Here is a 25,554-nt window from a genome sequence, read left to right as displayed (position 1 = left end):
TGAATACAACGTTAGGTGCAATTAAACCTGGTGTCTCTCTGCTCAGCCGAGCAAGAAATTTCTAAGCCATTAAACCCTCTCTCGGGTCATGCCTGAAAGGAGCCTGCCCTCCTCTGGGTAAGTGCGGGGTGTCTTTGGGTTTGTTCCACACCCTGGAACAGCGAAACAGGAATGGGCACCTCCTATGGTGTCACGGGGAAAATACAGCGCCTCTGCTGCATTGGTTCTGTTCGCTCGTCTGAACTCTGATCTACGAGCGTTGGTTACGGGAAAAGGAGCCAGGGACGGTTCCTACCTGCTCCGTGACATTGGTTCAGCCGCTGGCTGCTGGGAACGCGCCCAACGCGGACGTCCGTCGGCCGGGTGCTCGGGAACTCGTTCTCTCCGTCGAAATGCGCAGCTACGCTCTGCTGCTGCGTTCGCCGACCTTCCTCCGATAAAGTGAATAACGCACACCTCCGGCCAGGTTGTACGCCGTTATAAGGACGTCTACTTCCGCCTCCCCCCCCCCCCCCCCGGGCTGCTGGGAGTTGAAGTTTTACATGCTGGGTAGGCGCGTCTGCCTACGATTCCTGACAGAAGGTCCTCCTCCCAAGCGCCTCCTAGCACCTGGTTTCTCTGGATGCTTTTTATAGAATCTCCTCACCGCGGTCGGCGCGTGCACAGCCTCCGCTGGTTCCCAGGAATCGTCCTCCGCCGTGTACCCCTTCCAAGCGACCAAGAACCATAGCTTGCCCCTGCGGTACTTTGCGTCAAGGACGCTCCGGACTTCGTATTCCAATCCGTGTTCTCCGCAAACCGGTGGCGGGGCTCTCCTTCTGGCTGCTACTGCCGGCTTCAGCAGGCTGCAATGAAAGACCGGGTGGATTCTGAGAGAGCCTGGCAGCTGGAGTCGATACGCCACAGGATTGACTTGTCGCACCACGGTATACGGTCCGATGTATCGAGGATGGAAAATGCTGCGAAGCTTGAACCTGATGTTCTTGGTGGACAGCCAGACTCTGTCCCCTACAGCATATTGAGGTCCATCGATTCTTTTCCGGTCTTCCCACCTCTTATAGGATTGTTTGGCTGCCTGAAGCGCCTGTTGCGTCTTCTGATGCAGCCTTCGTAGAGCGCGGACATGCGCCTGCACGGAAGGTTGATCGTTCACCTCTGTTGGTATCTCCACCGGGAGCGTCTTGGCGTTGTACCCGAAGTTTGCCATAAATGGGGACACTCCTATCGAACTGTGCAGAGCGTTGTTGTAAGATAGCTCTGCCAACCAAAGCAAGGAGACCCAGGAGCCTTGTGCCTCTGACACATAGCACCTCAGAAACTGTTTTAAAGTCTGATTTAGGCGCTCCGTCTGTCCGTCGGTCTGCGGATGGAAGCTGGTAGAGGTGGCGGACTCCACGTGTAGCGCTTTACACCATGTCTTCCAGAAACTGGCTATAAATTGAGGGCCTCGGTCCGAAACGATCACTGCCGGCAGGCCGTGGAATCTCACCACATGAGTCAACAACAGCTGGGCTGTCTGTCCTGCTGTAGGGAGGTTTTTACAAGGGACAAAGTGACCCATCTTGGTCAAACTGTCCACAACCACCAGGATAGCTGAGCACCCCTGATCCATAGGGAGACCGGTTACGAAATCTAAACTGATGTTCATCCATGGTTGTTGGGGAGTGGGTAGCGGGAGCAGTTTCCCCTTCTTTCTGCATCTTTCTCCTTTGGTTCTGGCGCATACTTCGCAGTGCATCACCCACCGGTGGACGTCTCGGGACATGGTTTCCCACCAAAAATGCCGGGTCATGGCTTCCAACGTTTTCCTGATCCCTGGATGACCTGCCACGGGCGACACGTGACACCATTGAAACGCCTGGTGCTGTAGTTTGCTTGTCGGCAGGAACAGCCTATTTCTATGAAAGGGGGGTCCTTTCTTCATGATTCGCACTGTATCCACCTGAGCCCACTTCTTCCATTCCTCCACTGAACGACTGAACGATTCTTCCATGAATCGGTCTGCCCTTAACACACAGATAACCTTGGATGGATTAATGATCGCCACAGGTGCTGGGCGATATGGTCCTCCCCCATGGACTGTCTAGACAGTGCATCGGCCTTCCGATTATCTGAGCTTGGCCTGAAGGTGATTAGGAAGTCATATTCCTCAAAAAAGAGAGTCCATCGCATTTGCCTTGGTGTTAAATGCCTCGCCGTCTTCATGAACTGAAGGTTTCGGTGATCTGAATAGACCGTCACTGTATGTTGCGCCCCCCACAAGTAGTGACGCCATTCTTGAAAGGCCTTCTTTATTGACAGCAGTTCTTTCTCTGCGATAGTATAGTTCAATTCGGCCTTGTCTAGCTTCTTTGAGAGAAAGGCTACCGGGTGCAGCCGACCAGTGATCTTGTCTCGTTGTGACAGAACGGCCCCTATGGCCTCCTCCGAAGCATCGGCTTCTACTATGAACGGAACGTCCGTCTGAGGGTGCCGGAGTATGGGCGCCGAGGTGAACGCGGTCTTGAGGTGCTCGAAAGCCGTTGTGGCTTCAGTTGTCCACACAAACGGCACTCCTTTACGAAGCAGACGAGTAATCGGCACTGCGATCTGGGAGAACTCCTGTATGAATCGGCGATAATAGTTCGCGAATCCCAGAAAACTTTGAACGTCTCGAACGGTACCTAGAATGGGCCATTCACGGATCGCCTTCACCTTTCTTTCCGACATATTCAATCCCTTTGGACTCAGAATCACTCCCAAGAACTCCACAGTAGTCACCCCAAACTCGCACTTGCTGAGCTTACAATACAACTTATTGGCCCTTAGTTTCTCCAAAATCAACCCTACGTGTCTGGTGTGTTCTTCTACTGTGGCTGAGTAAATCAGAATGTCATCGATGTAGACGACTACAAAGATGTCCATATACTCTCTCATGACTTCGTTCAAGAAAAACTGGAATGCCGCCGGGGCATTGCAGAGCCCGAACGGCATCACCAGATATTCGTACAGCCCAAAATGGGTCTTGAACGCAGTCTTCCACTCATCCCCCTGTCTGACTCTTACCAAATGATAGGCCCCTCGTAGGTCTAGCCTGGTGTATATTACAGCCTCCCGCACTTGATCCAACAGGACGCTGATAAGTGGCAGCGGATACCTATTCCTGACGGTGTTCTTGTTCAGACTCCGGTAGTCGCAACACGCTCTCAGCTCTCCGTTGGCCTTAGCTATGAAAAATAAGGGAGATGCTGCAGGGGATCGGGATGGCCTAATAAACCCCAGTGCCAGGTAGTGGTCTAAGTACTCTCTCAAATGGCGTGTTTCCGACTCTGACAGCGCATACACCCTACACGTGGGGATGACTGCTCCCTCCACCAGGTCAATCCGGCAATCGTATGTCCTATGTGGGGGAAGACGTTCAGCCTGAGTTTTATTGAAAACGTCTGCAAAACCGGAATACTCCACCGGTAATTCCACCTCCTTTTCTGCCGCGGTAGCGACCCAAAAGGGATATGTCAAAGCTAGGGCTATCGCTTGATGTTCCTGCAGACAACGTTCCGCACACCCTGGTGAAAGAAACCGAACCGTTCATTCCTTCCAATCCACCGTCGGGTTGTGGCTACAGAACCACGGCATTCCTAGTATGACTTCATATTGAGGGGCCTCTATGATGTTCAATTCAATTTCTTCTATATGGTGGTTAGTCCCATCCCTTAGGGACATCTTAAGGCTTTCTGTGTGGAGCGTAATTCGACCAGATTTCAAAGGCTTGCCGTCTACAGCCAGTACCTCTTCCGGGGACCCCCGTGGGACTACCCCTATGGATAATGTTCTGACCAACCCCTGATCTATAAAGTTGCCAGTGGCCCCCGAATCCAACATTACTAGGACCTGATGCACCTGCTGCCCTACTTCTAGTCCTGCTTGCAGCACTATATGGGCTTCGGTGTCTGTGGAACAGGTCGTGGTCAACAAAGGTATTCTCCACTCAGTGTCCCCTGAGGTTCCCAACGGGCCTCTCTCCTGGCTGCTTGTTTCTTTACTCAATGTAGAAACCGCTGCCCTCTTTCCTTTGTATGGAACATGGGTGGCCTTGGGTTTCGCCGGACATTCGCGCATGAAATGCCCGCGTTTCCCACAATACATACAAAGGCCCAGGGTGCGGCAGCTTTCCCTTTCCGCTTTGGACAAGGGGGCTCTCACTGCCCCAACCTCCATAGGTTCGCTGTCGGTGGCCAAGGGACCCTGTTCTCTCCGGGTATATCTGTACGTGGAACCTCCCCCTCTGTATCTATCTCCCCCTCTTTCAGCCATGCGCCCATCCAGGCGCAATACTAGATTCATCATTGCGGCGCAAGTGGTAGGCTGGGGGTCAATCTGTGCCACTATGTCTTTGAGATCGTCGCTCAATCCCTGATAGAACAGGGACATCCTCTTTTCCTCGGGCCATGCCGCCTCCGCCACCAACCTGTTAAAGGAGGTGAGGTAGGTAACCAGGTCGCTCTTTCCTTGCCTCAAGGATAACAATTCTCTGTCTGTACTGAACGTGATGGTTCTTCTATCGAACACCGCTTCAAAAGCTGTTCTGAACGCGTCCCAGTCGGACAGAACGACATAATTGTTTCTGACCAACGGGACCCCCCAAGACGCAGCGTCCCCCACCAGATACGAAATGGCAAAAGCCACCCTCGAGTGATTGGTGGGAAAAGAGGAAGGCTTACACGAGAAGTGTAGCATAACCTGAGTCAAGAATACTTGTATCTTTTGCGGATCTCCGGCGTATCTTTCAGGGCTGGCTAAGGGAATGGCGGTGGCACCGTCACCTGAATCTGTGGGCCGCCCGCTGCGGACGCATCAAAGGGGTTACGTGTCAACCTATCTACCCTGTTCCTCAAGGCTGCCGTCTCGGTTCGCGATGCCACTAGTTCCTGTTGGACTAAGGCTAGTGCCTGTACTACGTCCTCCAAGGTGGCCATGCCGTACACCCCGGACCGGGAGGAGCACGTATCGTGGGTGCGTTATTCTGTTAGGACTACAGAGCTCCTCAGGGTCCGGGCGACGTAACAAGGGTCCACCTCCCGATATCCCCGGACTCCAACCAGAAGGTTACAGAGCCCAGAGGCGATCAGGTGAGGGAAAAAAGGAAGGGGGGAAGGGACAGCAGGGAATAGAACCTGAAAGACAAAAAGAAGAACATTCATATAAGAGCAACACTTGATATCTACTCTCATATAGGTCTCACTAGTGACAGCAATTACCATGTGTAATGGGAGTCCTTCCCCGCGATCTCTGAGATGCCTCTCTCAGTACCACCAACCATATCACTCCAGCACACAGACATTCTACGTGTTTTTCAATGTCCATCACTTAGTACCGGCCACGCAACGCCATGGCCATAGCCCCCGTCTTCCTTCAGACTAAGGAGTTCTATTCCAAACTTATTTCCATATATGACTCCAAGAACCCCCGGTAGGCTTCCACGGTATATCACCGCCGCCGGCGTTCTCAAAGTTTTAGCGCTCCTTCACCAAGTGAGGATCAACACGCTAAGAGTCGTGCCTCCGTAAGTACATCGGTTACTCCTTGGTTACTCTCACCAAGAGTACAGTCATGTAGGGACTCGCACAGCCCGCGCGCCCCCTGAATACAACGTTAGGTGCAATTAAACCTGGTGTCTCTCTGCTCAGCCGAGCAAGAAATTTCTAAGCTATTAAACCCTCTCTCGGGTCATGCCTGAAAGGAGCCTGCCCTCCTCTGGGTAAGTGCGGGGTGTCTTTGGGTTTGTTCCACACCCTGGAACAGCGAAACAGGAATGGGCACCTCCTATGGTGTCACGGGGAAAATACAGCGCCTCTGCTGCATTGGTTCTGTTCGCTCGTCTGAACTCTGATCTACGAGCGTTGGTTACGGGAAAGTGAGCCAGGGACGGTTCCTACCTGCTCCGTGATATTGGTTCAGCCGCTGGCTGCTGGGAACGCGGACGTCCGTCGGCCGGGTGCTCGGGAACTCATTCTCTCCGTCGAAATGCGCAGTTACGCTCTGCTGCTGCGTTCGCCGACCTTCCTCCGATAAAGTGAATAACGCACACCTCCGGCCAGGTTGTATGCCGTTATAAGGACGTCTACTTCGGCCCCCCCCCCCCCCCGGGGCTGCTGGGAGTTGTAGTTTTACACGCTGGGTAGGCGCGTCTGCCTACGATTCCTGACAAAAGGAAGTCCCAACCACTGGCAGTGGTATCTAGGGAGTCTTTGGCTTGCCCAGTCTTGTTACTGGCCTGACAGGTTGCACAGGAGCTGCAAAATTCCTTCACTTTGACAGTCATGTTGGACCAATAGAAATGGTTACCCAACCTTTTCAATGTCTTATCTGTAGAGGGTAAACAAGAATGTTGATGTTGAATACCAATTGAAAATTTGTAAACAAAGCACATTAAATTTGAGAAAAACAACAGATGGTATTCAGACCAGATACCCTGTGAAGGTAACATAACAAAATAGACAAGTGGTGAACATGTGCAGACTGTGCACTAAACAGATGAGCAAAAAACCCAATAAACACACCACCTAAAAATATATTGTGCACTGTTGTGAACCAACGGGTAAAACTAAAAATGTTGTGCACTGTTGAGAAAAACGACATATCTCATCTAGAGGTTAAATGTCATACACTGCAATGATAGGACTATAACCCACATTGCTCACCTCGAGTGGAGGTCAATTGTTGTGCACTAAACAGGAATGTAACCCATTTAAAACACCTCATGTAGAGGCAAACACGTTGTGCACCGTACAGATGGGACTGAGACCCATATAAAACAAACCATGAAGTGGTCCGCATTGTCCACAAGTAGAAAAACAAAATACTTGCGAAACACCTATTGCAAAGGTAGCGACAGTGTGCACTAAACCAAACAAACTAAACCTTAATGTTAAGGTAAAGAGATTGTGCACTGTGCTGGAAAATGAAATTTAGTGCAGTATGTGACCGTATAAAAACACTTGTTAACACAGCTCACTAGAAATATACATTTGTTTTTATTAAAAAAAACAACCCTAAAGGTCACATTAAAAACTTGACTTGTCACGCATTTGATAGGTCACTAAGCAGTGACATGCACAAAAAATTGGAGTACATTTTAAACTTTATAAGTAAAATTACACCATGAGAATTATGCATACCGTGAGCAGATGGGACTTAAACCCATTGCTGGCAAATGGGACTAAAACCCATTGCGAACCTAGTGTTGGCAGACAAAAAGCATGCAAACAGTGAATTATAGACCGATTATGGACTACCTACGGTCCATGAACAAAATTGAGACAAATGCCACCAACGATATAAACATAAAGGCATGAAGAAACTTGATATTGTGCACATGAAAACAAACAGGCAGTCTTAAACAAGGTGTGCCTGTCACCGGAGTGAAGAGAAACACAGGTTTGCAAAGAATCCATGAAACGACTATCATGTGCCAGACGACTCATAACTCGTGGACTCGTGGAACATCCTCCAACTTTCAACCTTTCCACCACGGAATAGTTTCTTGGAACAGTCACTTTGGACCGCATAGTACCAACACTACCTCAAGACTTGTTGAAAGTACTTACGGTTGCAGGCTGACATAGTGACATCAATGACAGAAGGAGGACACCAAACAATGAAAACGGTCTTCATCCCTCGCCGTCCCTCATCGTTGGAAGTCTTTGAAACTTTATTGAAACGCACACACAAAAACAACGTGGTTGGCAAAATACCGGAAGGAAACGAAGATCGTGATGCATTAAAAGTAGTTTGAATGCTTGCCTACGCCAATTCCAAGATGGAGGTACGTATCTGACGCAATGCCGGGTGGCTAAAGGCACGTTGGAGCATTAAGGCGTGACTTGACAGCAGAAGAGGACACGGGCAAGCGTCACAGAGAACTGAGGAAAAGAATACTCACTGCTTGCACCGACACTTGAAGGTGAGGAGCGCGCGCATGTATTTTTGAATTCAAAGATGCGCTGCCGTTGCTTGTAATGTAGATCCACGACAGAGATTTAAACAAATAAAAAAAATGTAGACTCTCATAACAGAACAGTTCTTGCCCTCACATATGCGCATATGCCCAAAGTACCGGTACTCACGCAAAGGCATGTACAGCCAAATCCACTACAGTTTCAAACAGACTGCGCCTCGACAAATGCCATTGTTGAATGAAAGGCAAAGTGTCCCCTAGACGTCGAGACAACACCCAGACAGATAACCGGGTGATCAGGCCAGCTACGTCTTGGTGAGAGATGTAATCGAAGAGGCTCATAGAGTGAGTGTAAAACGAACGCTTGTTCTGGATGGACACTTGAAACGCTGTAGGGAAAGTTTGCACGTATGCTAGAAAACACGTTGAATGTGCAGAAAGCTCACTCTTCAGAAGGCATAAATTACCCTGCTTGTTGAGGCACTTGCTTGTAGAGGCGTTGCAGACAAGATAGGAACACGCTTGGACTGCAGTTGAAGCAGACAAATTATTTGAGGTGCTGCCTGCATTGAAAGAACAGACCAGTAGAGGCAGGAACTTGAGAAGCTACATGTAGAGGCAGTAGCTGTTAACTGATTTGAACCGGCACAATGCGTTGAGGGCGACCGATGGGGGTCACTGGTGGGGTCACGAATGTGAGTTGAGACAGGTGCCAGTTAGATGGTGTTGAATTTTGTTGAAGTGAAATCTTGAAGCTTGACAAGGTTGGAGTTGCAGGTTCTTTAAAAATCGTCGCCAAAAATTGTAAAGACTGAGTCCAGACGTTTGGAGGATCTTAGGATGTTTATTGGTAGTTAGTTCCAAGTAATCCAGATCAATACATAACCAGTAGTCAAGACCAGTACAAAGACCAATAGTAGGCCCAAGGTAAACCCCACCAGGAGCAGCTTGTCTCTTGCTCAGCCCTTCCCAACTGACTCGCTGGCTCCCAACATTCTGTGATACCTCATAAACTGAACATTCCACTGGCTGAGTGGGAGATCACATGCATAAATACAAAGCCAGGATATAACACTTTGTTTATAGGCCCAGCCTATATAAATGTAAGTGTGCCCCACCTCCCTGTCTCCCAGCCCAGGAAGACCATTCAGTATGCAGATGAATGTGGATGCAACCCTGTTACACCCAACCCACACTGTGTCATGGCTGTCTGGAAAGTGTGCACAAAGCCCAGTTGTCACTCTACCCTAGACGTGGATTGGAGTCAGGCTGCAAAGCACAAGAGTCATAGGCACAGTGAAATGCCCACTTTCTAAAAGTGGCATTTCTACCATAGTAATGAAAATCCATCTACACCAACAAACAAGATATATCATCAATATTCCAAACATACCAAACATGGCAACACTACTCCTTTCAGATCAGAAATTACAACTTCCAAACATATAAGGGAATTCCCAATCCTAACCTATGTTAGGAGCAGCACTCCCAGCAGTGAGAAATCAAATAGGCTGTTTTTCACTACCAGGACATGCCACACAATAAAGGCATATGTCCTTCCTTTTAGCTATACAGCACCATGCCCGTTGGGCTACCTAGGGCCTACCTTAGGGGTGACCTGTTTGTAGTAAAAGAGGAGTTTCAGGCTTGTCAGGTAACTTTAAATGCCAAGTCAAGGTGACCGTAAACTGCGCACATAGGCCCTGCAGTGGCAGCCCTGAAACAGGATTGAAAAGATTCTTCTGTTGGTGGCGCAAGCAGCACTACAGGCCCTCTAGTAGCATTTAATTTACAGGCCCCTGAGTTTAGTGATACCAAGTAACAAGGGACTTATAAGTAGATTACATATGCCAAAAATGTGTAGACCAATCATACCATGTTTAAAGGAGATAACCCATGCACTTGTTATCACTGAATAGCAGTGGTAAAGTGCCCAGAGCCCTAAAGCAAACAAAAACATGTCAGGTAAAATACAGGAAGAAAGACAAATGTTTGGGGATAACCCTGCAATAAAGGGCCAGGTCCAACAAAAACCTCTCCAGACCTCCTGCAAATTCAACTCTTGAGGCTGCCATCTGGCTGGGGGGTACAGGAAGAGAGGGTAGGCCTGGCTAGCACTCATTACTGTCCTGTTCTTTGAAGCCCAGTTTGATCTACCCAACCCCCGTTGTGGACTGTTCTCTGCAGGGCTCATCCAATCAGATAACCTCCGCCTCTATGCAGGCCACTTTTCTCCTCATCAAAGCAGTTTGGCTGAGCCTGTTAAGGCTGGCCAATCAGGAGAGGCTGCTACAAGGCTGAATTTTGGCTCACAGAAAAGAAAGTTCCATTACTTCTGTTCTGTAGTAGTTATGATAAATCCAACAGTGGCAAGTTGTTGGATTTATCATTAGCGATCATTTAAGCCCATGAAATATTATTTTAGCTCACTCCTACAATAGTTTAAAAAAAGATTTTGATTACCATTTAGGACAGAAAATTCTGCATTCAATAACAATCAGAAATGCACATAATGAGTATGGGCTTGATACAAAGGAAGAGAATATTACAATGAGGTGAAAGGTGAGAAAGGGAAAAAGAAAAAATGGCAATTAAGATCAGCAGTAGATAATCATAGGAGGGAGGTAGAAGCTGAAATCCATTTGGCTTACTGTCAAAGGTAAATAATCAAGGGGAGAATGGATCACTTGTACCTGTATTACCAGGGTCAGGTGTGGTAACCAACATAAAAACCCTCATTCACGTACAGGAGTGGTAAAGCGGTATATCTTGGTTCTCCGCTTCTCTTAGAACTTGAAAGCATCATCATTGGGTCTTTTTGACAATATGCTTTCCTCCACCTGGAGCTAGACCAACTGGAGATAGCAGTAGTGATCAGTGATAGTTGAACTAGAGTGAAGTGAATTTAAAATTGCTTCCTGCTCCTTCCCAAACAAACTTTATTCGGTAGGAGAGGCGGCAAGGTTAAAAAAGAAGGGCGGTGCGCTTATAGAAATGTTACTGTTCTATAGCACCTTGTTGTCCATGTGAGAGGTCAACATGTTTCAGCCCTTATCTCTGCCCCGGTCACCGTAATCGGAGCGAGCACAAGCCGGATAACCTGCAACTTCAGGTTACAGAGCCCGCCGGTCCTCCGAAGAAGCCCAAATCGTGAACGATAAGTTATAGGTACTATTGACCTGTCACAAAGAAGAAGGGTGAGTTAAATACCTGCCCCAAAAGGGAGCTTAAAAATGGCATCCTAACACTTTACATAGGTCCTGAAGAAAGCCCCCCCGATCCTTGTAAGTTGTTCTTCTCTGTTGACTCCTTATCACATTGTCCCTAGTAAGTAGCTTTTTTCGATTCACTCCTTCATGTAGTGCCCCTTTATAAGTTATCCTTTTTTCAAGACTTCTCGCATTACACTATGTAAGCTGCTCCTTTTTGGTCTCTCTCTTTCTTATTGGCCCTTCCCTTTGTAGGCTGAACCAGTTTGTTTGCTCCTCACATTTTTCATTTGTAAATTGCTCCTTTGCAATTCCTTCTTTACTGTTTGTTCAGACATGTTCCGGATCAACCCCCAGTACAAGGTCACACTCTTGGAGGAAGATGATGACCCCAAAGACAACAAAGTTGTGTGCAGCTTCCTTGTTGCCCTAATGCAGAAGAACCGGCGAAAACTTCGAAAGTTACGGGAGTACAATCTCATCATTGGCTTTGCTGTTTATGAGGTACAGAGCATCTTTAAACATTGGTGCCTTGCAAAGAGATTGTAATGCCTCACTGTATTTTGCATACAAGCAGCAGTTCAAGCATATTTATAGCAGTTCATGCTTCTTCGCATACATCTTAAGAATGCACTATGAATTAGAAGGTTGAGGAAGGGCTGTTTGGGCACCGGTTTCATTGTTAATGCCTCCGATTGGGGCAGGGGAGTGAAGAAAATGTATTGAAATCCAACTTCTGCATATAACTGAAAGTATCAACTTGCTTCCAGCTAGGGTAACACTGCATAGGAGAGTGCACAAGTAGCCCATGCTTCACGCTAATTTGATGCTGTTGAGATATTTGCTACGTTATTGAAAATAGTGTGATACGCTTATGGATCAAAGATTTCTAAAACAAAAGTGATGTGTAACTAAATTCTGCACATTAGCAATATGTATTCATCAAACATTTTAGTTAATTGTTAAACAGAAAAACATACCCAATTTCCAATCTTACCATTTTTACTTAAACAGTACAAATTACCTAAATCACCAAAGACATAATCATGTGAATTAAAAACCACAGAAAGGAGACTGGACAACCATCAAGTTCTGAAGAAGACCTCGAACCATGAATGACTTTGATGTGACTTTAGCACACCAATTCTTGTCCAGGACTCTTTGCTCAAACAACAAACAGTGTTTGCCATTTCTGCAGACTCAGGAGTTTTTTTATGCATCACGAGGAATGTCAGTAATAAGACTAAATATGTAAACTGAAAAAGGATACCATTGTGATCATAAAAAAAGTAACTTCTCATCTTGAATATTTTTTAACATGAAGAATCCAATACTTAAAAAATGCGTCTTGAATGTGTGCAATTGCTGGTGACTATTTTTTTTTTTTACATCTGTCATTTTTACGCTGATTATTTCTTTAGTGATTTATCTAATATCTACTCTTTAGGTAAATTTCCGTAGGATTGAAAAACGGCAGGAGTTTTGTTTCAATCAATTAACTCAAGTGTATGATGAATACATTTTTTTTTTTTAAAATATTTTTTCATTTGTCAAAAAGAAGTACAAGCAAAAAGAAAAACACACTAAAATAGAAGGTGGGAATTCTCCTGAGGAATTTCACAGTCGAATATACAATGAAAATAAGTATAATATAAACATACATTTAGGAAAGGTTAATAGCAAACAAATAAACAAATATCTCAAGGGATCACAGAGAACAAACGGCTCAGAATCCTCCCCCCGTTAACCCTACTGCTCTTCAATACAGCCCCATATAGACCTGTATTTTTGCAGGGTCTGAATGCCCCTTGCTTTAGCGAAAGCCTTCTCCCTTTCCCCCGTTTCTTTGATAATTAGCCACCATTACATCACAGTGAGGGATTTGGGAGAAATCCAAGCTCTTGCCACCGCCAGCCGGGCAGCAACTAACATAATTGCCATTATAGAACTATACCGACCACAATCTTCCTTATATCCTAGCATCTTTTCAGCTGTCATGAGAGTGAATTCACACCCGAGTCTAAGTTTGATTGCTGCTAATATCTGATTCCAAAAAAGACTTAAACAGGACACATAACAAACATATGAGTAATACCAGCAGCAAATAGCCCGCATTTGGGGCAATTATGGCACGTCCCTCCATGGACCCTCCTAATCCGCCCCCCCCCTCCCCCCCCCCCCCCTTTGAGACCATCTGACAATCCTCTCCGGAGTATAATAAAGTACACAAAGTGCCCGGAATTGCTGCAGTCGTAGAACGGGCAATAATATCAAAGGCTATCTTCACCTTCTCTATGGCAATACTCTCTCCCAAGATCTTGCTCCATCTGAAAGCTAGTTTCTCACAGCCCTCTGCTCTAGACTGGCAGAGAATTTGATATGCCTTACTAACGATAGCCCGTCGGTTCTCGGCATACAGACACTCCCACATATCAGAACCAAAAACACTCCTAACTGCTCATTTTGTAACAAAGTAATCCCTAACCTGTATAAATTTCAAAAACGACAGTTGAGGAGTATCAAACATAAGTTGGAGATTCTCAAATGACTTAAGGCAGTTGCAATCATATAATTGCCCGAGACAGTACACACCATACCTAGCCCATTGACGGGCAGTAGTGTCCTGAAATACTCCAGGCAGCATTGGGTTACCCCAGAGAGGAAGTTTATTATGTATGAGAGATAGGGAAGATCCAGTTTTAATGCCCTGCCAAATATTAGCACAGTCTCTGATGGTCTTAAAGCGTACACGTTTAAAATAATTGGGATCATTAATTCGGTATAAAAACATCTGGCTCCCATGCCCAAGAACCAGCCAATGCCAAAAATCCGTTTGCTCTGGATTTAGGAGGCTGCGCAGATGGCCAACAAAAGCGGCCCAAAAATAAAGTTTGAAGTTGGAGAGATCTAACCCACCCTGATTATATGGGAGCTTCATTAATCCGATAGCACGTCTTGATTTTTTATAGCCCCATATGAAACTGCTCAAAACCCCATCCAATTTATTAAAAAACGAGTTAGAAATTCGTACCGGAATCGACCTAAATAAATACAAGAACTTAGGGAGTATCTTCATCTTTATAACGTTGCATCTGACTTAGATACTTAATGGAAGCTTGTGCCAAAGCTTCAATTGCTTGGTAACAGCGGCTAATAAAAAATCATAATTTAATGAGTGGATAAGTTCGATCTTAGGAGAAATTTGTAACCCCAATTAAGTGGCTGTTGGACAAACCCCTTCGACCGGAAATTCCAGCTGAAAATTGAGAAGTACTTGGGTTTTATTACTATTCAACTTATAGCCAGAGAAAAGACCAAACCTCTTTGCCTCTTTATTAATACTCTCTATGGCCTCCTTTGGCTCCACAGAAAAAATAACAATGTCGTCTGCATATGCCGTAAGTTTCAGGGGGCGCTGTTCAATATTCAACGGACAAATCATATTATTAGCCAACAATGCCCGAATAAATGGCTCTATATAAAGAGCAAAAAGAAGGGGCGAAAGAGGACAGCCCTGTCTTGTGCCACAGCGAATAGAAAAGGAGTAGTTTGAATATTGCAATATCGTAATCTGGCCATAGGGCTATAATACATAGCACCAACCAGCCTCCGGAATATTTCCTTAGCCCCAAATGCAATAAGTGTTGCCCAAAGATATTCCCAGGCCACCCGGTCAAATGCTTTTTCTGCCTCCAATATGACCATGCCTAGGTTGATTTTTAACTTCCCCGCAGCATCAAAAGCCGCCACTGTTGTATTTACATGGGCGGGGGTGTCTCTCCTATGAATAAACCCATGTTGCTGGGGAGAAACCAGGCTGGCCATTATAGGAGCTAACCAGGTGGCCAATATTTTAGCAAACACCTTAGCATCTGCGTTTATGAAAGAGATTGGGCGATATGATGCCCGTTCTTCTGGAGCTTTATCTTTTCTTAGAAAAAAGATTATATTGGCCATATTCCAAGAATTTGGTACACGACCAGTAACTCCCACTTGGGCAATTACATCTCGAAGCACTGGAGCCAAGAGGCTTTTACAGCACTTATAAAACTCAGCCGGGATAGCATCATCACCAGCCGCTTTCCCTTATGGAAGACCCCCAATTGATTCTATATTTCCTCCGCTGTAATCTCCTGCTCTAATAATCCTCTTCTGTCAAATCGGTAAATTGCTCTCTTGTAAATAGCTCCGCATACCAGTCAGGTCTTGTGTTGGATCAGGAGAATAAAGCTGCTGATAAAAAATGGAAAACTGGTCGGCAATATTCTGGGGGCACCTGTATAATATTCCCCCTCCCCTTTAATAGCTTTGATCTTGGTTTTAAGACGGCTGTCCATGAGCTGATGTGCTAAAACTTTCCCTATCCTATCCCCATATTCATATTGCAGTGTCTTATGTTTGGTAAAACAAGCCGCTACTTTCTCTTTTAACACCCTGTTTATCGCTCCCTGACCCTCCTGGTAGATCGCTCCCCCTCCTCACAGCTCCGCCTGTGTGCCCCTGCCCCAGCTGCCGCTGCTAAGGACTCGCTCGTAAGTGTGCTCATCCTCCGTTTTTGTGCCCCGTTTTTTTTGCCTCTGTGCCACTGTTTCCCCCTCTTCTGTGACCCGTTTTTTGCTTCTGCGCCACTGTTTCACCCTCTTTTGTGCCCCGTTTTTCGCCTCTGTGCCATTGATTTCCCCCTCTTTTGTGCCCCTTTTTTGCCTCTGTGCCACTGTTTCCTCCCTCTTTTGTGCCCCGTTTTTTGCCTCTGTGCCACTGTTTTTCCCCTCTTTTGTGCCCCTTTTTTGCCTTCTGTGCTACTGTTTTCCTCCTCTTGTGTGCCCCATTTTGCTTTCTGTGCCACTCGTTTCCCCCGCCATTGTGCACCCTGCGGCCCCGCCCCCTGTCTGCCCACTGCCCATTCGCTGCTCCCGCCTCCCAGCTGCTCCTCCCTCCCACCTACCCATATATGCCGGATGCTGCGCGGCTGCGCAGCGGACGCGCCGCTGGCGCGCCTAAGGCAAGCCCATCTGCACCCGTCCGCGCCTGGTCCGCGACCAGCGCCAGGAACCCTGGCCCCCGCACACACCACGATGCCCGCCTCCGCTACGACCCCAGCACTCTCCAAGCACTCAATGCCGGACGATCTCGCACCTGCTGCCAGGCCGCCCTGAAACGCACCCAAGGACCCTTCTCCTGCCGGAACTGCAGCTTCACCAGCATCCGGCCCGCCAACCCGCCCAACATGGAAACCAACTTCCTCAGATGTATCCTGCTCAACACCCGCTCCGCCCGCAAACACGCCGTCGAACTCTGGGACCTACTCGACACCAACGCCCCAGACGTCGCCTTCCTGACAGAGACCTGGCTGACCCCCTCCTCGGCACCTGATATTGCCATAGCCATCCCAGAAGGCTACAAGATCACCCGCAAGGACCGCACTAACGGAATAGGAGGAGGAATTGCCATCATCCACAGAAACACTCTCAAAATCTCGACACACGCCGACAACACCCTCAGCACCGCCGAACACCTGCACTTCCAAATCCACACCGACCCCAACACCACCCTCAGAGGCACCCTCATCTACTGACCCCCCCGGACCCTGACCGCAGTTCAGCGACTCCATCACCGACCTCGTCAGCACACACGCGCTTGCCTCCATGGACTACTTCCTCCTCGGGGACCTGAACTTCCACCTCGAGAACAACAACTCCTCTTCCCTGATCTACAACCTGACCGAAAACCTCAGACTCAGACAACTCGTCACAGCACCCACACACTCCGCCGGCCACACGCTTGACCCCATCTTCTCAGCGAACACCCACGTCTTCTTCGACCGCACCACCGAACTCCACTGGACGACCACCGCTGCATCCACTTCACCTTCCGGAAACCCACCACACACCACCGCACCCAGCAGATGCCTCGCCGCTGCTGGGACAAGATCACAGAGGACCAGCTAACCACCGTCCTTGCCCAGAGCCCACCCGCAGACCCAACCGACCCCGACGCCGCAGCCCGCAACCTCAAACAATGGATCAACAACTGCGCCAACACCCTTGCCCCGCTCAAGAGACCCCGCAACACCCACACCAGCAAGAGAGCCAGCTGGTTCACCGAAGACCTCCAGGCCTCCGAGCGAACCTGCTGAAAACTAGAAAAAAACTGGACCCGCGAAAGAACACCGGAAAGCTACACAGCCCACAGGAATGCCACCCGACGACACCACCAATTCATCAGATCTGCCAAAAGGACCGCCTTCAGAGAACGCCTCGACAACAACGCACACAACAGCAAAGAGCTCTTCAGCATCGTGAAGGACCTCTACAATCCCAGCTCCAACACCAACGACATCCCACCGTCACAAGACCTGTGCGACTTGCTGGCCAACTTCTTCCATTGCAAGATCGCAGACATCCACGACAGCTTTGACGCCGTCTGGACCAACACCAACGACGACTACACCATCAAGATCATGAACACCGTCCACTCCGGATCCCCGGAAGACCCCTGCCCAACACCACATTTTCAACAAAGCCAGTAGGACCATCGCACCCCACCTTCGGAAAACCATCAACATCTCCTTCGAGACAGCGACCTTCCCGGAGAGCTGGAAGCACGCAGAGATCAACGCCTTACTAAATAAACCCAAGGCGGACCCCAAGGATCTCAAGAACTTCCGACCCATCTCCCTGCTCCCGTTCCCAGCGAAGGTCATCGAAAAGGCCGTCAACAAACAACTGACCAGCTTCCTCGAAGAGAACAACATGCTGGACCAATCCCAGTCAGGGTTCCGCACCAACCACAGCAACGAAACTGCCCTCATCGCCGCCACCGACGACATCAGGATCATGCTCGACAATGGAGAAACCACGGCCCTGATCCTCCTGGACCTGTCAGCCGCTTTTGACACAGTCTGCCACCGCACACTAAGAGCACACCTCCACAACGCCGGAATCCAAGAGAAGGCCCTGGACTGGACCACCTCCTTCCTCACCCGCTCAGCCTGGGATGACTCCTGGTGGCCGACGGCACTAGGAACACCCCCTACACCCACCAACCACGCACAAAACCTAGGGGTCATCCTTGACTTCACACTCTCCATTACAAAGCAGGTCAACGCCGTCTTCTCCTCCTGCTTCAACACCCTCTGCATGCTTCGCAGGATCTTCAAGTGGATCCCCACCGAAACTAGAAGGACGGTCACCCAGGCCCTCGTCAGCAGCAGACTGGACTACGGCAACGCACTCTATGCAGGAGTCCCGGCCAAACTCCTGAAACGACTCCAACGCATCCAGAACGCCTCCACTCGCCTGATCCTGGACATCCCCCGCCGCAGCCACATCACACCCCACCTGAAAGAACTGCACTGGCTCCCCATCAACAAGAGGATAACCTTCAAGCTCCTCACCCACGCACACAAGGCACTCCACAGCACCGGACCAGCGTACCTCAACAAACAACTCAGCCTCTACACCCCCACCCGCCAGCTCTGCTCCGCAGACCATGCCCTCGCCACCATCCCCCGCATCCGAAGAGTGACCGCCAGCGGGAGATCATTCAGCCCACCTCGTCACCAAGACGTGGAACACCCTCCCCATCCGCCTATGGCAGACCGAAGACCTTCTAACCTTCAGGAGACTCCTCAAGACCTGGCTCTTCGAACAGTAGCAGCATCCCCCCCCTAGCGCCTTGAGACCCTCACGGGTATGTAGTGCGCTTTACAAATGCTATGATTGATTGATTGATCGCAGTCTGTGCTACAAAAGAGAAACATACAGAGAGTCTTGGTCTGTCTGTCACAATCGAACAGCCTCAGCATGTTGAAGTTCGCAAATAATAAGCCTTTGATAGGCTTCCTTAGTTAGTTTCTCCCGTTCTATATTTTGTTGCCAAACAAACTGTTGGGTGACTCCACGAATAAATGCTTTCATAGCATCCCATACCACAAATGGCGAGGCAGACCCTGTATTATCTGTAAGATATTCTGATTTTGTTTTAGAAAGAAATCCCAAATATTCAGAGTCCGTAACCAAATATTGTGGAAAAGAAAAGGAACGGGCTATTTTAGGAATAGGATTGGCCGTAAAAGATAATATTATGGGGTTGTGGTCAGTTGTGATCTTAGGACAAATCTCCATATCTGACCCCATCAAGATAGTATCCGAGATCCAAGCCATATCGATCCTGGAATACTGCCTATGTGGCATAGAGTAATATGTGTACCCCGGTTTAGTTGGGAATAAAGAGCGCCACGCATCTTGTAGCGAGTGCAATCGCCCAAGTTCTAAGATAGAAGCCCTCACCTTCATCATTCTTGGAGTGAGTGGCCGGCTAGTGGAGTCGATACCATAGTTAATGACACAATTAAAATCTCCCATTACAACAAACTCACCCTGCCATCCCACTAATTCTAAGCAAATATCATCTAATAGTGTCGGATCATCAGTATAAAACACAAAACACATATTTCAGAGTATTAATCTCTATTTGGGATATAGCCCATCTCCCCCTTTGATCCGCTAATACCTTATAAACTTGACAATTCAGTGTTTTGGACACCAAAATAGCAGTCACCCTAACTGAAACATTTTGTGAAGTGCATATTATATTATCCCCCCCTCCCATTTTCCTAAAGAAGGAATCACCCTCCCCAAAAAAAGCTGCCGCTGAAAATGGCAGCTTATGTCTCAGCGCACCGGAAGACCAACCCCAGCCAGCACCCCGCAGCCGCACAAGAAAAAATAAAAATAAGACAAACTGAACCCCTAGGCGCCACAAAAAGCCGCCACTAAGGTGACCAAACCCATTCTCTATGCCATTTTATGCCATTCTAATCCACGCCTCCGGGCCCCCCTTGCCAAAAAAAGCGAAATAAAAAACAAAAACAAAAAATGTGGAACATTGTCAGCTTATCTATTCTTTTTAAGTCAGACAGTCCTGCCACATGGTCAAGTCATTTGCCATTTGCTTAATGCCTGCTTGGCCTCCAGGTCCGAGTCAAAAACTTGTGACTGCCCATCCTTGATGACTTTCAATCTGGCAGGCTCCAGCAGGAATACTTGGGCCCCAGCTGCCTTAAATGGATCGATGAGTTGTCTAATTTCCCATCTTTTTTTCATTGTAATACGTCTCAAATCAGATCTAAAAAAATCGATAAAGAATCAACACCTACTGGAGAGTTAGGCCAAGCCTTAAAAGACAGTGCCTGCCTTAGCAAGAAGTCCCCCAAAAATTAGAATAGGTCGAGGATAACGGGCATTGGGTCTCTGCACAGTTAGAGGGAGCCTGTGTGCTCTTTGAACCTGGCAATCCCAGTCCTAGTCAGACAGGTCCGGGAAGGCTTTTTGAAGAAGTTGAACCACTAATGCTCAGGGGTCAGAACCCTCCTTACCCTCCAGGCCACCAAACAGCCTTAGATTATTTTGCCGTTGCCGGTTTTCTAAATCTTCAATTCTGGCTTGGCCAAGAGCTGTAGATCGTGAGACTGCACGGTTTTTGCTATAGTAGTAACCGACTACTCACTCTCTGCTACCCTACTTTGTAACTCGACCATGTCTCTTGTAATTCCGGCCACTGTACCCGTCACCTTATCCAATGCTGACTTAATACTAAGGTAGTCCATCCAATCTGAGCATGATGAGCCTGAGCCTCTCGTCTTTGCTCATATTCAGCCTGCAATATTACCGCAAGAGACGGCTCAATAGAAAAAGGCTGCCCCCCGTCTCCTGTGCCATATCTAATGAGGTTGGTCTGGTCCTATTGCATAGCTCTTCATTGGGACCGGGCGGGTTTGCTAAGCTGTTCGCATTAGAATAGTCCACAAAGTTCACAGAGTCAGTTGGGAGTACTGCTTGATCCTCAATAGTCTCACTATTTTCGTTATGCGCAATATTCTCTGCACCTTGGCCACTTGCCAAGCCAGGACCAGAACCTGATAGACGAGAAATCAGGGCCTTGACCTCCCCTTTTGCTTGAACCCATTTTCTTAGTTGGCTGCTCTCCATACTGATTCTCCGGCGAACTCCAGAGCTATTATGCCAGTTGGCCCCTTGCAGATCGATCGGTCTCTTACGAGGCTTGACTACTTTAGGATCTTTTTTACTGTTATTTTTATACCCAGTATTCCCAGAAGAAGTATTTGGGGTCTTTTGTGCGTCAGGCCGACTCTTCCCTCCAGTCATAGCCTCAGGCGTGGCATCAACTGTGGTTGAGCTTTTATTTTTTGCTTTAGTGCCCAGGTCAGGGTGCTTGTGAGTAACGTCTTGGCCATATAGTGTGCTTTTGGAACCATTCCCATTAACCACAGCACTAGACAAATTACAGCTCTCACCATTAGTATCTGGGCCATTATCCTTAGTGTGCCCCGCCGCCACGTCAGACACTTCTGAGGTAACATGTTCCTGAGTGCCCGAGGTCTCTCCTAATTCATTGGTCTCCCCATAATCCAACACTCTGGATGGCTCGCCAGCATCATCTCTCGCCACAAACATATACAATGTATGTCTTTTGGAAGCCACTTGCTGTGTATTTGTGTGAAAGTGTTCTTTACTGGGATTTTACTTCTGTAGAACTCGACATTTAGGACATTTCTATGAAATTGTGCATTTTAAATTAAATGATGTATGTTTCAGAGCTAAGCCACAGTAGTCCCTCTCAATGCCTCCTTGTTTCTTTACCGCTTCTGCTGGTTCTGACACACGAGTGCATCGCTGCTCCACCATGACCAATGTTTCTTTGAAAGAAAATTCCAGATGGGCAGTGCCACCTACTGCTTTCTATACATCAGAGGTTCTTAACCTAGGGTCCACAGACGCCTAGATTTCCGAGATACCTACTCATGGGTCCTGCGACTGTTCACAAAATGAAATAATATTAGCACATGAGTTAAGTATATATGTACATAAAAAGATAAATAAAATGAAAATTTTAAAATACTCCGTAAATGTTATGTTGGAATGCTTATTTGATTTGTGGGAGCAGCACAAGTACAGCAAAGCGAAGCTAGTATGGAGAGTTGATACCCTCAACTGGAGTATTGTTATATGCAGACACAAAGAGGAATAGCATAAGTATTGGCAAAGCCAATCAGTCTCCCCGATTAGAGAGATATTGGCCTTGCCAAAACACTTCAATAAACATCTGAAAATATATATCAAAGCTCTTAAGTTTCCATGCTGCATGGTTGAATTGCTTTGCCAGGCCAGCAGGTGTTTGGAAGAGAGGGTGTTGTGGAGATTATAGCAGTGGGAGGGTCAACTAAAGGTACAGCAGGAATGGACCTAGCAGGAAACATCTGGCTGTAAACTGTCCTCCATGCATTCAGGTTTGTTGATAGGGCAGCTTCAGTCCCTGCAACGCGCTGGTGCTCTTCTCCCAACCCCTTTCAGCTGCTGACAGGTCTTTTTAAGCTGAAACCATGCCGTTAAGACTGTATTCTACGGGGCGTGGCTTGGAGATCAAAAAAGATGGTGGTGTGAGCTCTCAGCTCCGGCTCAACGGGACACCTATTTGCAGAAATCTTTGTCAATCCGACATCCCGGACAGCTGGGAAAGCAGGAAAACGTCTATCTAGCAGCAAAGCAAGGATTGAGTGAAAGATAGGAACAATCTCAGTGGGGATCAGCGGATCGCAGATCCGCTCTTGCGAGGCCACGAGACAACATGATGAGAACCGCCATGAAGCGCAATTAACAGGATTTTGAAAACCCTTTTCATCTGAATGAGCTGAGGCGTGCAACCGGTAAAGAATACTCACCGTTTGCTGTAATAAGTAAGCCTTTGACCAGTTATTTTACCCCGAGCTTGTACACTTTGTTGCTTGACACACTGATTCCTGAAGCTAATATTGAGACGGTAACGAGGAACTGCTAAGTGCTTCACTAACTCGCCTTGCAAATGCGGTAGTCACAGTATTTTGCCATGAGTTCTGGCGTAGGCAGTAACGAATGCTCTGTACTTTAATGCATGCACAAAGGTCTGCTATGCACTGTAACCTCCTATGCCCAAGGTCTAATGTCTAAACACAAAGGCAATGCCTGACCCTAAAATGGCCACCGCACGTTGATTATCTGACTACCCTCAATGCTTCTCGATGTTTTAAAACCCCCACTAATACAACAAAGCCTGAAAGTGGCTTACAACGAAATGCCACAGTGGGGAACATTTAATTGAAAGGAAGTGACACCCAAAGGCAGCACTATTGACAATAAAAGCGCAGGGAATAAAATACTGGCAATAAAGCACTAGGAAGAAGTAAGCTCTACACCAAAAATGATATGACAGGTCCTATTGCATAAATAGAGCATTTCTGGCAGTGAATACCCTGGGAAGTATGCTCTAAGTCTGTAAGTAACTTACAATGAAATTTCACTAAAGGGAAATGCCACTCAAGTAAGCACTGTTGGTAGTAAAGACACTGGGGGAAGTAAGCTCAACGCTAAAAATCTCTACGTTAAAAAACGGCACAACAGGCCCAATTACAGACAAAAAGGAATTGCTAGCAACAAAACACTGGAAAAGTAAGCTCTACGCTAAACGCAAGATCTAAACCTAACCGTGGCGCCTGATCTGTAATTCTGGCATAAGAGAAACTTGCAATCATGATCACGGCGTCCCTTCTGGGTAAAGAAAGCAATATTGATTATCCCAGGAGATACTGACTAAGGAACCTACAATACGACAGAACGCTCTTCTGACCCCTCCAAGGTGTATGACAAAATTCAATACAAAAAGGACACCCATTCAAAAATGGCTGAAAAGGAAAATAAAGCAAGCCTAAAGAGGGTCAAAGCAGACCCACCAAACCCAGATTCCCCGATCAAAGCCAAGCAAGACATCAACACAACAATGGAAACTATCTTAACGAAGTTAGCAGAAGAAAACACGGATTCAATGCAAGTCGAAATATCCGCAATATGCAAAGATATTAGAGACGCCAGCAGAAGATTCACTGAAGCCGAGAATAGAGTTGGCCAACTGGAAGACACATTGAGTATTACAAAAAAATCAGTTACGAACTCCGAATTAAAGTCTCATACCCTCTCCAAACAAATCTCCGAATTAGAAGACAGGAATACGGATACTCGGAACCCCGGAAGGAAATGAGGATATAGATGGCCCCTGTATTACGTTCCTAGAAAAGTGGATACCACAGATGACCAAACTAAACTTTGACAAACCACTGGAGCTCGATAGAGCCCACAGGCTGCCAGCCAGGAAATATCCGAATCAAACACGCAGACCCTATGGGCCCGATTCACAGAACTAACTTAAGACAAAATCCTAAACTTACTACAATTTTGGTATTCACAGAAGGCATTTACTCATTTTGGTATTCACAGAAGGCACTTACTCATTTCGGTATTCACAGAAGTTAGGAGTCCTAACTTTAGGACTCCTAAATGCCTTCTGTGAATACCGAAAGTCTTAAAATTAGGATTTTTCTCAGTTTAGTAGTAGTATAGTTAGGACTCCTGACTTTAGGACTCCTAAATGCCTCCTGTGAATACCGAAAGTCTTAAAATTAGGATTTTTCTCAATTTAGTAGTAGTAAAGTTAGGACTCCTAACTTTAGGACTCCTAAATGCCTTCTGTGAATACCGAAAGCCTTAAAATTAGGATTTTTCTCAGTTTAGTAGTTGTAAAGTTAGGAGTCCTAACTTTAGGACTCCTAAACTGAGAAAAATCCTAATTTTAAGACTTTCGGTATTCACAGAAGGCATTTAGGAGTCCTAAAGTTAGGACTCCTAACTTCTGTGAATACCGAAGTGAGTAAGTGTCTTCTATGAATGCCAAAATGAGTAAGGGGCATATGTATCAACATCTCCATTTGCGATTCTCAAATAGCGATTTTTAAAGAATCGCTATTTGAGAATTGCAAAACGGGATGTATTTAAAAAATCGCAAAACTTTTGCGATTTCTTAAAATTCCTTAATTGCGATTAGCAAATTGCAAAATCGCAATTAAGGAATACCTGCCCATTCATTTCTATGGGCCAGGAGACCCATAGGAATGAATGGGAAGTAATTCTCAAATAGCGATTCGCAATTTGCTAATCGTAATTTGAGAATAATTTCAAAGGTGCAAGGGTGTCATGATGACACCCTGATGCACCCCTGAAATGAGCATGTGTGTGCATATGGTGCACATACATGCCCTAAGGGCATGTATGTGCGCCACGTGGCACTTTGTAAATTTCAAAAAAGTGCATTTTGAAAGGAAATCGCAAATTACCACCAACTAGAAGTTGGGGCTCCAGAGTGAATGCCTTACATGGTTGATGCGGTGTCTTCGGTGGTGACTGGGGTCTCGGAGGAGATGGTAGGCTAGCTGTCGTTGCCGGGGGGAGGAAGGGGTTCGGTGTCTGGAGTCTGTTGAAGTTTGCATAGAGGGATCTTATCTTCAGGTGGAAGTAGAAGCTG

General features: G+C 47.1%; 1 protein-coding gene across 2 annotated transcripts in view; it reads left to right on the top strand.

Annotated features, from left to right (window-relative positions):
* Nucleotides 1-25,554, top strand: part of LOC146813822 (calpain-1 catalytic subunit-like) — a 652,425-nt gene that overhangs the window by 319,932 nt on the left and 306,939 nt on the right. For both annotated transcript variants that reach the window (XM_085610279.1, XM_085610278.1), the window contains exon 10: nucleotides 11,480-11,649. In XM_085610279.1, the coding sequence (XP_085466405.1) occupies nucleotides 11,480-11,649 (170 nt within the window). The remainder of the gene's footprint in view (nucleotides 1-11,479; nucleotides 11,650-25,554) is intronic.

The sequence above is a fragment of the Triturus cristatus genome, chromosome 6 (genome assembly GCF_964204655.1).
Source record: "Triturus cristatus chromosome 6, aTriCri1.1, whole genome shotgun sequence".
Lineage (NCBI taxonomy): Eukaryota > Metazoa > Chordata > Amphibia > Caudata > Salamandridae > Triturus > Triturus cristatus.
Note: the sequence above shows the minus strand (reverse complement) of the source record. Positions and strands in the feature narration are given on the sequence as shown.